General features: G+C 39.5%; 1 protein-coding gene across 2 annotated transcripts in view; it reads right to left on the reverse strand.

The window, feature by feature from the left end:
- The window catches only part of gpc6b (glypican 6b), an 85,934-nt gene that overhangs the window by 18,546 nt on the left and 54,039 nt on the right, over nucleotides 1–13,349 (reverse strand). The window contains exons 6-7 of one of the 2 annotated variants that reach the window (XM_040005632.1): nucleotides 13,013–13,156; nucleotides 11,998–12,027 (exon numbers count right to left, since the gene is read on the reverse strand). In XM_040005632.1, the coding sequence (XP_039861566.1) occupies nucleotides 11,998–12,027; nucleotides 13,013–13,156 (174 nt within the window). The remainder of the gene's footprint in view (nucleotides 1–11,997; nucleotides 12,028–13,012; nucleotides 13,157–13,349) is intronic. The other variant, XM_040005633.1, reaches the window with a different exon arrangement.

The following is a 13,349-nucleotide window of genomic DNA, read 5'->3' on the forward strand; positions in this document are numbered from 1 at the left end:
TGCTTTAAGTCATACAGAATAGATATCAGAGCCTTAAACAGGCTGACTTCTGCTAAATGGGTCAAACTGGGCAGAAAGTCTACAAACACATAACATCCTTATAGAATATGATGTAACACTATAGATCAACTTACCTCAGAATATATAAAGCATATAAACAATTACAGCAATATGATGCAACAAACACAGCAGTGCTACTAATCCAAAATACTCAAAGCTTCATAGAACTGAAACAAACATTTATTTTTAGTTCCATTCTGCTGCTGATACATACTTTAGGTTTCTGAACATTAAACTTGTTGCTGCCTTTCATAGTGTGTAACCTGAATGCCCTGAGTACTTTCTCCCACACTGAAAACACGGGAATGATAAAAATTATTTGAACATTACCTAATAAGACTGATTCAGGACAGACAATTAGTTATTTTAAACTTTTCTAGCAGTCCTTCACAAACAGGGAACAGTCTGTCTATTCTCTCCATCTGTCAGCCGCTGCTGGCTCTTCCTCCTCCTCTTCCTCACATACTGCTGAGATTGTCCTGGTGGATCATCAGGGGTGCAAAGCCTCACAGATGATGTGCAGCAGTGGGTCCCTCAGTCTGTCCTCACTCTGGACACTTGCACGTGTCACACATAGAAATCAAATGTGTGATAAGCTGCAGGATTCAAACACAAGTGTGACTTATAAATACATGTTCATACTTTTATTCCACAATCAGAGAGAAAGAAACAGAGAGAGAGTGCAGGACAGACAGACAGGTGACAGTCTCAGGTGTAGACACTGCTACAAAACAGCACCAGAGAAGGAGGATTTAGTGTTTTGTGTCATTACGAGTGCTAAACAAGAAGAGTTCCCAGATGGTACAGTGGACACATGTGTGACTCCTGTGATTAAAGCATCTTTCTTTCAGCTTAACGAGTGAACCGTCAGCTGACTGACATGACTGACTTTAATTACGCATAAAATCATCACATTCTCTGTAAGATTAAAGTCAGCTATTGAACGGCGAATATTTTGAAGTAAAGGCTTTAAAACCAAGTTAGTACAAACGTCGCTAATGTCACATAACTTTCCCGACATGTTGCCAACAGTAATGTTTTAATGTTCTTCATTATAAAAACATTTGCGCATAAATAAGTGACATAATATTCAGTACTTACTTCTGAAAGTTTACTCTTCGTCCGCTCCACTTCCGCCGTTTTTTTTCGGCAAAATTATCCACACCACCGCCGCGCTATGAAGTCTGGGATATGTTGGGCCATGAAGGCTACACCGACCCATCCTTAAAATTCAGGGAAATTAAGGACGCATTTGAGGGCCGCATTTCGAGCAGCCTTTGAATTGGGACAGTCTTCGTCGTGTCGCTGTGACATAATCGGCCTTAAAATGCGGCCTTTAAGGCTGCAGACCCCAAATCCGGTCATTGGTACTTCCTGTCTTGTGTAGTTACTAGGTAACAAAAGCTCAACACTGCCCCTAGCGTCCTGGAGCACTTCCGTTGTGTTTTGGAATTTGCATGTGTTTTGGATTTTGCATGTGTTTTGGAGTTTGCGCGTGTTTTGGGGTTTGCACGTGTTTTGTATTTTGCACGTGTTTTGGATTTTGCACGCGTTTTGGATTTTGTACGTGTTTTGGATTTTGTACGTGTTTTGGATTTTGCACGTGTTTTGGATTTTGTAAGTGCTTTGGAGTTTGCACGTGTTTTGGATTTTGCACGTGTTTTGGATTTTGTAAGTGTTTGGAGTTTGCACGTGTTTGGATTTTGCACGTGTTTGGATTTTGTACGTGTTTTGGATTTTGCACGTGTTTGTTTTGTACGTGTTTGTATTTTGCATGTGTTTTGTATTTTGTAAGTGTTTTGGAGCTTGCATGTGTTTTGGAGTTTGTAAGTGTTTTGGATTTTGCAAGTGTTTTGGAGTTTGTACGTGCTTTGTCTCTAGGGGCCACCGTAGTTTTACCATATAAGTAAAAAAAAAGTTTCTTAAAGCACATGCACAGCATACAGTGCAATGCACATCTACCAGTGGCTCTAAAGGTTTCTGCCCATCGTAAATTTTAGAATATGTCCACGCCGTGCAACTCCATATGTTTACACTTTGTAAGCTAACCAGAGTCCCATGCTTCTAAATGAAAGTTACATCCTCTTTTAGCTTACTAACTGTAAACACAGTTGTTTTATGAAGAAAGAGTCTACTTGACATGTTGTCTGCTTTGGTTCTTTTTGGTTTGCTCCTTTGTTTTCTAAACAAACAGCCACCACCGCACAGCAACTGTCAACTGTACAGGTAATTAGTTGGAAAAAGGAACTTGTGAACTTGTTAAGGTGGTCTTCCAAAACAGCCATCAAGGAGTCACTAATGAAGCTCATTTTCACATAATGAGCGTCACAGTTTGTTAGACCAAATCTGTGTCAGGCGGTGCCGATGTGGTGACTTGGATTTACAAGCTATAGTTTTTGGTGGGCTTTAATTTAAGCACTCAAACATTCATGCATGAGTGCCACCCCTTGCCTAGAAAATCGTTGCGTTTATGGTCAAACAGTGTCCTGAAGTATCATGCCACATATGCACTGCCAGACTATTTATTTTTGTGTGGTCTCAGAGAAAGTATCAGTTATGCTAGAATCTGTGGAATCTACATAATTGCATGGTTTTGGTAAGAGTCAGTAAATAAAACAACTCAGAGAAAGGAGCTGTGGATAGGCCCACTTTACTTCCATTAGGCTGTATCCAAAACAAGAATGTTTCAGTGGCTTGTCATATCCCTGGATGGCAGAAATATAATGCTAGGGTCAAGATTTTTTTAAAAGGAGTGGTTATGTTTTTTTATTTCCCTGACAAGTGACTTCACAAACCACACATGCATGTTACTCAGTGTTTTCCGCTGAACATGGTAAGGAACGCAAAGAACAAAGATCATGCACATGAATACACAGTTTCGCTTTCCAAGTTATTCATGTACTAACTGATCATTTGTCTACATATGAAAGCAAAAAAAAGCTAAATCACCATTTCCACTTCACATAAAAGAGATTTAGTATGCAAGTTGGCAGTTCAGACAAATCATCAGAATCTAGCTGAACAGCTGCCTTTTGAATTTTTTATTCAGTCATTCACATTCTTCATATGCTCCTAATTCAAATCATGCAGGGATACAGCCCGTGCATTTTGCTAAATGCACAAAGAGCAGCCCAGACAGATCACTTGTCACACAGTCAACAAACAGAGACAATCACACTGTCACACCTAATAGCTATTTATTGACCTGCATGCTTTAGCGGGAGGAAACTTAAACATCTAAAGTAAACAAAATCACAAGTGCAAAACCTTCTAGACAGCCATCGATCCACCATGCTACCATCTTTTCTTTTTGGGAGACCTAACCAAGAAATTAGAAGAATTTTTAACTTGATGTCCTCCCACCTACTGTAAAGCACAGGGGACAAAAAAGAAACAAACTAATGCTGGAGTGAGGGCAGTGTGTTGCTTACTGTCATTTCACTGGAATGTTTGACCTTCACTGTGCAGAACGATTATTTGTCATAATTCCCTCCTATCTTTCAGGTTCATGGAGAACAGGGGGGGACCCGGACCTAGACCTCTTAGTGAATCATGCCATTTCAATGTTTATGGGTGCTCACCTTAAATTTAAGGTGTGAAACTTAAGACATGTATGCATGAACCGCATATGATTTTAAAAACATAGTCTGAAAGGCAATCAGCATTTTACAACTTTCATAGATGTAAAAAATTTAAAGCCTTTCACAGAAAAGAGTCATTTTTTTCACATCAAAGTAGCCCTTGTTGTCCTATCACTTAACACTGATCAGATAGATTGGTTTCAATGGTTGCGTTAATCCAGAAATAACAAGAAATCCTAGTGTATAAATACTAAGTTGGGATGCTGTGTAAAACGTAAATACAATGCAATGACTTGCATGTCTCATAAATACATATTTATTTCACTATAGGCCATAGAAAAACATGTCATAAACATAAAGGACTGCACTAAGACAATTCACCATTAAAAACCTGCAATTTTGAATTTGATGGTAAATGTCTAAAAGAAGTTGGTACAGGGCCAATGTGGACCACTGTGTATCATCCCCTCTTGTTTTAACAACAGTCTGTAAACATCTGGGAAGTGAGGAGACAAGTGTTTGGACTTCTGGGATAGGAATGTTGTCCCACTCTTGTCTAATATAGGATTCTAGCTGCTCAACAGTTCTGGGTTGTGTTTGCCATATTTTTCCATTTCATGGTCCACCAAATGTTTTTAAACTGGTCAAAGATCTGGACTGCAGACAGACCAGTTCATTGCTCAGACTTTTGTAATAGATGCAGTAAATACTACGTAGTTTAGTCTTAGTTTGTCTTGCTGAAATATGCAGGGTCTTCCCTAGAAAACTATATAAGAGTATATGCTGCTGAAAAACCTGTTTAAATCTTTCAGCACTGCGAATGTGGATGGCACAGTGAACTGAGTTCACAGACAGTGATTACTGGAAGTGTTCCTAAGCCCACGCTGAGATTTCCACAATAGAATCACTCCCGGTTTTAATGCAGTGCTGCCTGAGGGCCCAAAGGTCATGGCCATGATATTGATTTTCAGCCTTCCCTTTTGAACACAGAGATTTCTCCCAATTCCCTGAATCTTTTGATGAAATTACATACTCTAGAGGACAGAATTTTCAGAGATTGTTTACTGTCATTATGCAGTCACATAACAAAATTCTGTGTGGTAATTAGCTTAAAACCAGACACGATTAAAAAGACAGAGACACAATGAACAAATATACACAATAGGGAAACAATTATAATGTAGTGTTGGAGTTACAAAGTGTCTAGCACATGTATCGGCCCTTTAAAGCGTGAGGTGTGTATGTGTGTCTGTATGCGTGGTAGGGTGGGGTGATAGAGTTCAGAGCTCCGGGAAAGAAGCTGTCCCTCAGTCTGTTGGTTCTTGTTTTTATGGTCCTATACCTTCTTCCAAAAGGCAGACAGTTTATTACTTGGGTGGGTGGGGTCTGCAGCAATGCAGCTGGCCTTCTTTTGGACACGGTCAGCATACACTGAGTCCATGTCTGTGAGAGGATTTCCCACAATCCCCTGTGCTGTTCTCACTGCCCAAGCCAAGTGCTTTCTGTCTTGTTTCGTGCAGCTGCCATACTATACTGACATACTGAGACAGAGGATGCTTTCTGCTGTGGTTCTGCAGAAGTTTGCAGCAGGCTCAAGGGGAGCCCATCCCATTTATGGCTCCTGAGGAAAAGCAGCCTTTGCTGGACCTTCTTTACCAGGTGACATGTATTCAAGCTGTGATGTGAATGCCCACGAACATAAGGTTGTTTATCTATTCTACCTCCTCCCCGTGTACAAGGAGGGGAGCATGTTATGTGTTGTCGACCCCCTGCAGTCACCCCACAATGAGCCTCCTGGTCATGCTGGTGTTCAGGACCAGGTTGTTTGGACATCCTCTCCGTAATGAGCCTCATCATCATCTGATATGAGACCCAGTACAATGGTGTTGTCTGCAAAACTCACAAAGTTATTTGTAGAGTGGGTGGCAGTGTAGTCAATAGTGCCAAGAGGTCTGGGCTGAGTGCACAACTCTGCTGTGCACCTGTAATCAGGGCCAGTGTGGATGATGTACTGTCCTCTATTCTCACTACCTGAGGCTTGTTGGAGAGAAAGTCCTTGATCCAACAGCACAGTGAATAGTAACCAGGCTGTGAAGCTTCAGTGCTAGTTCATCTGTGATTACTGTATTAAATGCAGAGCTGAAGTCAACAAATAGCATCATCAACATCCGTTAATATGCTGCAGGTGAGACAGAGCTCCCCGCATAGGTGGACCGATGACTGTCCAGAACAGTAGTTTAGGATGATCCTCTCAAAGCACATTATAATTACCCGGGAGTCAGTCTCAACAATTTTATTTTACTGACATTATTCTGAATTTGTTTGACACTTTGTGGAGCCTGGTTTTTTTTTTTTTTTTGCAGATTGGTAAACTGCTTCTCTGAGATGCTCTTTTTATAACCAATCATGTTACTGACCTCCTCCAGCTGTTTAGCTTTCCTACCTTTTGCTACCTCCATCCCAATTGTGTTAGATATGTTGCAGCCATCACTTCAAACGATAACACACGAGTTAGCCGTTTTCATGAAATAGCAAAATGCCTTTTTAAATGTGACATGTTTTCTATAATATGGGCTTGTGAGATTTCCAAATCATTGCAATCTGTTTTTACACTTTTTACATTTAACCAAGCTTTTGGGGAATTTAGTTTGGAGATTTCAGCTAATCACAGTGAAACCATTATACAACTTATGCAGGAGTTCTGACAAGTATATTTTCGCAGAACCACAGGCTCATAGCTTGCGGTGTTGCTGCCCAAGTGCTATGTTCCCTAACCACTCGGTCATCGGGTCACCTGCCGCAGTTGATTGTTGACTTTGGCTTTCAAAAACATTTGCTCTATGCAGCGGTGGAAAAAGAGGAAAGAAAAAGAGGAGCTATAATTTATTTACAATTATAGCTTTTCCATTTGACGTGTGCACTCATCAAGCGATTTTGTTTGTGTGCAGGGGAAAAAACAAAAAAGTAATTGCTGATTTTGAATATTAAGGAATGTTGAAGAAACAAACATATTGGTGGAGGCATGATTTTACAAGTGCCATTTGTAATGCAAAATAGGGAGCGCTCAAGTTCAGAACAGGGTATTTTGTTCCCCCCTATTTTCTGTCTGTTGTTACTCTGCGATTTACTTTCTGTTTGTCAGATTCTTGTGGCAAAATAACCTTGTCTAATGTGAAATGAACCAGCTCAAACAAATCTCAGAGTTGTGGTAAATAAACCAAGTAAATGATGTTTGTGTTTTTAAAATTCAACAAATTCCAGGATGGGAAGGAGGGGGAGGACTTCTTTTGCCAAATTATTTTCATTTATTAATAATCAGTCATTATGTGCATGGATTAATTTTTTTAATATAAAAATATAATCTCTAATATTTCCAAAACATCTTCTGAAAGCTATGCAAAAACAGGGTCCAGTACTATGTGCACAAACTCATGGATCAAAGGCTTTATTTTATTTTTTAGTGTTCCCTACTGGCTCTTTCCACAGTCTAGCCTTGTTTGTGCCCTGCACTCACTGTTGTGCTATATTGCCACACATATAAATTGCGAACCATGCATTACACAAGGGGACAAAAAAGGACCTATAAAACTACACTAAATTGAACTGCACAAAAACTTGTTACAAATGTCAAATTAAAAGCTCCGCTTCTTATCTTTAATGCACCTCTGAGCCTGACAGTGTGTTGTGCCTTTATCCCCTCTTTTGACTTTAAAATCTCCATTTCTCTCCGAGCTTTGAGGGTGTGTGCTCTGACAGAATGTCAGGCAATTAAACAGTCATGGCTCATTGAGCTGGAGGTGGGCCTGCTCCTCCAGGCTCCTCTATAGGCAACAGAAGAAATGAACACAAGCACTCCCTGCCATCCCTTCCTCATTCTTTGACTTGCAAACTTAGCAGTGAATCTAAACAAGAAGTTGTTATCAAAGGACACTTTAAACTGCTGTCAACTTTCACTGGGCTGAGCAGTGTCACTGTCGTGGGTAATTATCTCATGCCAGAATGTAAACGAGAACAGTGTGTGGGACAACAAAGATGTGTTCTCGCAGGGTACCCAGTCATGTCCCTGCTGCGAGATGAACACATAAACGCAGCCACAGTAATGATGGCAGGAGACAGCTGCTAGCTGTACCTTTACACCACTAAGCACTAAGGTAAAAACAAGGCAGCAGTTTCAGTTTATATATACAGCACATACTGTAAAAATCTTGGAGTAAGACCAAAGTGCTTTACAACTCTACCAAGCTACAGAAGGCTGCTATCGTTTGACTATTGTGCTTGTGTATTCTTTTTCTTTTCTTGCTTTGATGTGAAGAGAATTGTGACCAAACTTTCAGTGAGGAAAAGTTGTACTGTGATACAAACGTATTTTGGTACAGCACTGCAGCATTACAGCATACAGTGTAGGGTAAGAGATTATTTCATAAACACTACTGGACAGTTGATTTTCATAAATCCATTTGCACTAGAACCTACTCAACTCGATGTGATTTTAGTGTTTTCCATTAGGTAGCAGTGCCTGGTACAAGGTACTTTTTTCGTATCTGATTGGCCAGTCATCACTCGATGAGTCATGAGAGCGACTCCTTCACAAAAATCAGACCTTTTCCTTTTCTGAAACCTGGCAATGAGGAAAATGGCTGCACAAAAACCAACACTGCGGTCCCCAAGAGTGACAAAAAGCCACAGACTGAACAGCTAGTTTACCATCGCCTGTGTTGTATTTGTGTCACATAAAAACGACGTCACAGGACTTTTTGCTGTGTTGCTATAATGACCCATGATTCTCAACTGTAATGGAAAATAATAATACCAAGTAGAGTCGAGTCGAGCTGAGTCAAATCGAGTAGGTATTAGTGGAAAAGAGGCTATAAAGAAGTCCTGGTAACTTAAGTTCAATGGACTTTGTTTAACTTTTGTACGATGTGTTCAGTCAAGTTTTCAGAATTAACTATTTACATATATTTATAAATGTATTATACCTAACCTCAGCAGTGACACATATCTAACAAACCAGGAGTACTGTAACATATACCTGCAGGCGGTTACTGTTATAGGCTGTTATCTCAACTGCAGAACTTTGACAGAATCATCAGACTTCTCAGGAGGTAGAAATGTACAAATAAACAAACACTTTGTCACAGATCCACTCGTGCATTTTAGGACAATTTTTTTTCACATGGTCTCGCTTGCCAACATTAGATTACTGGCTGGATGCTAACAACCAGTTTTACACAGTTAGAGGTTTGACAGCTGGAGGTAAAATGCAGGACTTCACAGCAGATGAATGAGACATCTAAAACACATTCACTCATCCAAGGTACACCACTGCACACTAAATCAGGTATCAAAAGTATATTGTGTCAATATTGTGTCAATATTGTGTCATTGTCCAAAAGTATTTGGACAATGACACAATATTTGTAGCTTTGCTTATGCACACCTCCTCAGTAGATTTCAAATCCACCAATCAAGATGTCATTTAAGAGCAGACTTTAATCTTTACTGCAACATTTTTTATAAATCTTCTGAAATTTTTAAATGCTCAAAAGTAATTGAACAAAGACAATTTTAAAGATAAGGACTGTTAGTAATACTTGAATGAAGGTCTAGAGCTCATGGACATCACAACTCATTTTTTCCTTCCTTGAGATGCAAGGACTTTACTGCTTTTACCTTCTGTTTCTGAAAGTTCTAGACTTCAATCAGATCCTGATATTTAATATACAGCCAGGTATTATTATAGATTTTTTCCCCATTGTACTGTAAATAAGTGAACTGCATCAACACACTTTGATTCTGTATGTGAATTTGCTTCCACTTGTTATTTGTCCAGCATTTCTCTTGCTTCATGTTTTCCAAATTGTCTATCAACGTTTTGCCAAAACCAAACAGATTCACAAGACTAAAGATGGGAAAGATCACAACAGATCAATAGGCTTCTGAGTATAAGGGTATATGGGTACAAAAGAGAGCCATTCTACTAACAGCAGTAGGTGCAGTGGCTGTCTTTTGCTTGCTTTTTGTGCAACACAGCATTGAAAAACTGAAGCAGAACTTCACACAAGGATCTTTCCAGAGAATGTTTTAGTTTAAAATGGAATTATGTATAAATAGCTCCTGACTTCATGTCTGTGCATTTTAAGGTTTTTACATTCTATTTTGTGACATGAAATGACACATGAAAAAACGGAAAGTTTGGATGTCACTTCTGCTGTGAAAAGACACAAAAGGAAAAAAAAATTGCAGTGATAATTCCTAAAATGACATTTTAGGAATCTCATATTTTATGAGATCCGACTGCACAGCTGACTGCTCAATATATATGTCTGGTGTCCAAGAACAAACAATACCCCAGGAAGAACAAAAAACTGCAAGATGAAATAAGCCTGATGAATAATGGCATCACATTCTAGGTTGGGCAGATTAAAATACATTTCTTTGGATCACTTTGGAACCTGGATGTCTAAAACCAGATTAGGACTACTACAGTGATGACAAAACATGGAAAAAGGAGTATACTGATATGATGTTCTTGAGTATATACCAAATGAAGACATAATTCTCAGTCTCAAGAAGCATCGCATTCCAGACATAACTCGAAATTCATCATCAAGCATGAGGCAGACAAAGTCTCCTTAAACAACTGACTGAAGCAGTTATGTGGTAAAGAGACAGCTATTCCCAACTGGGAATTAGTGGAGATCTAAAATAAAGCTAAAAGGACAAGATATGCCCATCAAACTGGTTGAATTATGCAAATGTTGCTCGATATCTGCTGGAAGTGTTTGTTAACAAATTCACAATAATATTGAAAATGTTAGAGTTAATTTGAGGGCTTGTTTTGGTTCCCTCAAGTTGCCACGAAAATCTGACCAGCATTTTATTGCACAGTATGAGTCAATATAGCTCAGTAGGCATATTTCATATGATGCACATTTGAATCGGAGGATACCAACAGCAAACATATGGTAAATTGACTGGTTCTTTTTTATATATATATATATCTATATATATATCTATATCTATCTATCTATCTATCTATCTATATATATATATATATATATAGAGAGAGAGAGAGAGAGAGAGAGAGAGAGATATGTATGTATATATATATATATATATATATATATATCTTAATACAACACTTTATACAACATATCTTATTCACCCATTCATACAAGCACTATTTTCTAGACTTATGTGCTTTCTATCTAACAGTCATACGCATTCATACTCCAGTGACTGCATTGAGAGTTCAGTTGACAGACTGGAGCAGCGAGAGATCGAACCACCAAGTTCCTGATTACTAGATGAGCTACTCTAACTCCTGAGGTAGCACCCCCACCTCACCCAGCCACACATATCTGTGGCAAGTATAGTTTTGATTTTGAACTGGAACAATTTACATGAGTTGGACAAAACTAAAAGATAAGTCAAGAATCTTTCTTTATTTTTCATAAGCCAAACATCACATGGTACAGCCTATTATAGAAAACCCACAATTTGCAGCATTCTGTGGCCAGATCAGCATGGATTCCTCAGGCATGTTGATAATAGAATTTTCTGCTCATGTAAACTGGTTTAGTAATAGTATGTCAAAAAATAAGCCCTTGCCACTGAGCTCCATTTTGCGAGAAGCTCTAAGGAGGCTTATTGCCTAGTTATTCGGGAGCAGTCTGGTGCCCCCGTATCACTGTACCATTATAGCTGCTGCTGCTCGTAACACTCCCCCACCAAGACTTCACAGCTCTCCCTTCTGTCAGCTGTGACGGAGCAGGTCATTTGCTGACTGGTTGGGATCCTTGTGGAGTTGACTCTATTAGCTACAGCAATGAGAGTTTTGGACTAGGATGTGTCTCGAATAGATGCGGCGGTTGATGAACGTTTATGTTGGATCTCGGAGAGGCATCTTGACTAGCTGAGAACACCGTTGCATGTGTTCGACAATCCCTGCGGTGTTAGCCACTCAACTGTAAAACGCTGTGCTTAACAGCTGACACTTCTGATGCCACGATATACCACATTATCAAGCTTCGAAGAGTTTTGCATTAGAGCACCTTATAAATCACAGGAAACATTTTAATGAGAGTATTTGACATTGAATCCCTTGTGAGATGAAAATGAGAGTATGACACTTAGCACACCAAGTGCTGCATACCACTGGGATTTACAAGTCCCAATGCTTGCTTGCTAGAAATCTCTAATGCTTTGAATACAGCATTAGAGGAGTGTGTGTGCATCCCCATCCACACAATATAAAAAAAACAACAACACAATTTCTCCTTGCAGTTAATGCATAAAACAGTGCAAGATAACGGTCCCAGCAAAAACATAAGTATAAAATGTTGAACCTTACACTGTGTTGCATCGCATTCCAAACAATCCTCTGGTTTGCAGCATAAAGGCAGGGAAACAGAAAGTCTTAATTAATTCAGCGTAGGTGGGAGAAATCACTGACGGACATATAATGCTTAAAAGCCAACTGCTGTATATAAGACATCAAAAATGCATCGAGAATGAATTAGATAAAGTGCAAAAAACATAATTAGGACTGAATAAAACAAATAGCTCATTTGTTGTTGTGGGATTTCAAGAGCCAGATGGCAAAAAAAGGCTGCTTTTCAAATTATGTACCCATTAACTAAATAACCTATTATTAACCTCACACAGAGAACTAAGACATTCGATTTGGCAGGTTTTAAAAACTATGAGAAATGAGGCTGCCATTCACCAAAACAGACTGAATAATTTTCTCCTTTTCAAGGTTAAATATTACAAGCATAGCAGATACATTTTGAAAAGATTCAATGCGAAAGGCCAGGTATAAGAGAGGAAGGGTAAAAGGAAGTAATGCTGCAGGAGTAATACACAAGCAGAGCTGTCTCTCAGCCAAATTGGACTGCCACCCCCATGTTAACCTTTACCCCGATGCAGCATTTTAGGTCTCAAGGTTCTTTGAGATGGAAATTCATGTATCAAGATCCTATTGAACAAACATACAGATTATCTGACAGAAAATAAAGGTGCGCCTTCAAGAAGGAATTGATATGGTCAGCCTCACAAAAATCTATCCATCTCCCTTCTTCCCCTTCTCTGTTTGCCAAGTGCACGGAGATGAGAAGGGCAGTGAATGCAGTACATCACACCTTCCCATGCCGTCTTTGGGTAAAGCTGTTGATTCGTTAACAAACACAAATCGATAGAAAGGTCTGAATGGAGGACAAGTACAAAGAATTAATTTCCGGCTCCGGGGGCTTACCATGGCAAATCACCAGCTTTAATCAACAGTGTCAAGTCAAAAAGATAAATGATGTTTACACTGAAGCAGTGTCTTGTCTGAAAACAGAAAGCATTGGCTTTTGTCTTCTTACCAGTCTGTCTAGGCTATTGCCAGTTGCAGTGGTAGGCCTCTCCTCTGGGCTGTAGGGCCTGAAGCGGGCGTTGAACACATCCGAAACACCACGAGCAGACCTAGTGATTCCTGCGGGTTTTGGCTGACCACAGCCTTGAAAAACCTACAATTACAAGAACATGGGTACCCAACTGTCAACAGTTTAAATTACTTGGGATGCAGAAAATAGGTAAAATACACTGTTTGGATAAGGTCTTGTGAATGATTCACCCCTGACTACCGGTGTGACAGTGCTTTACGTCAAGTTGAGGCAACCATGTTGATAGGTGATCCGACTAGGAGCTGTGACCAGTGCT

Source organism: Simochromis diagramma, unplaced genomic scaffold (assembly GCF_900408965.1).
Source record: "Simochromis diagramma unplaced genomic scaffold, fSimDia1.1 OVJJ01000501.1, whole genome shotgun sequence".
NCBI lineage: Eukaryota > Metazoa > Chordata > Actinopteri > Cichliformes > Cichlidae > Simochromis > Simochromis diagramma.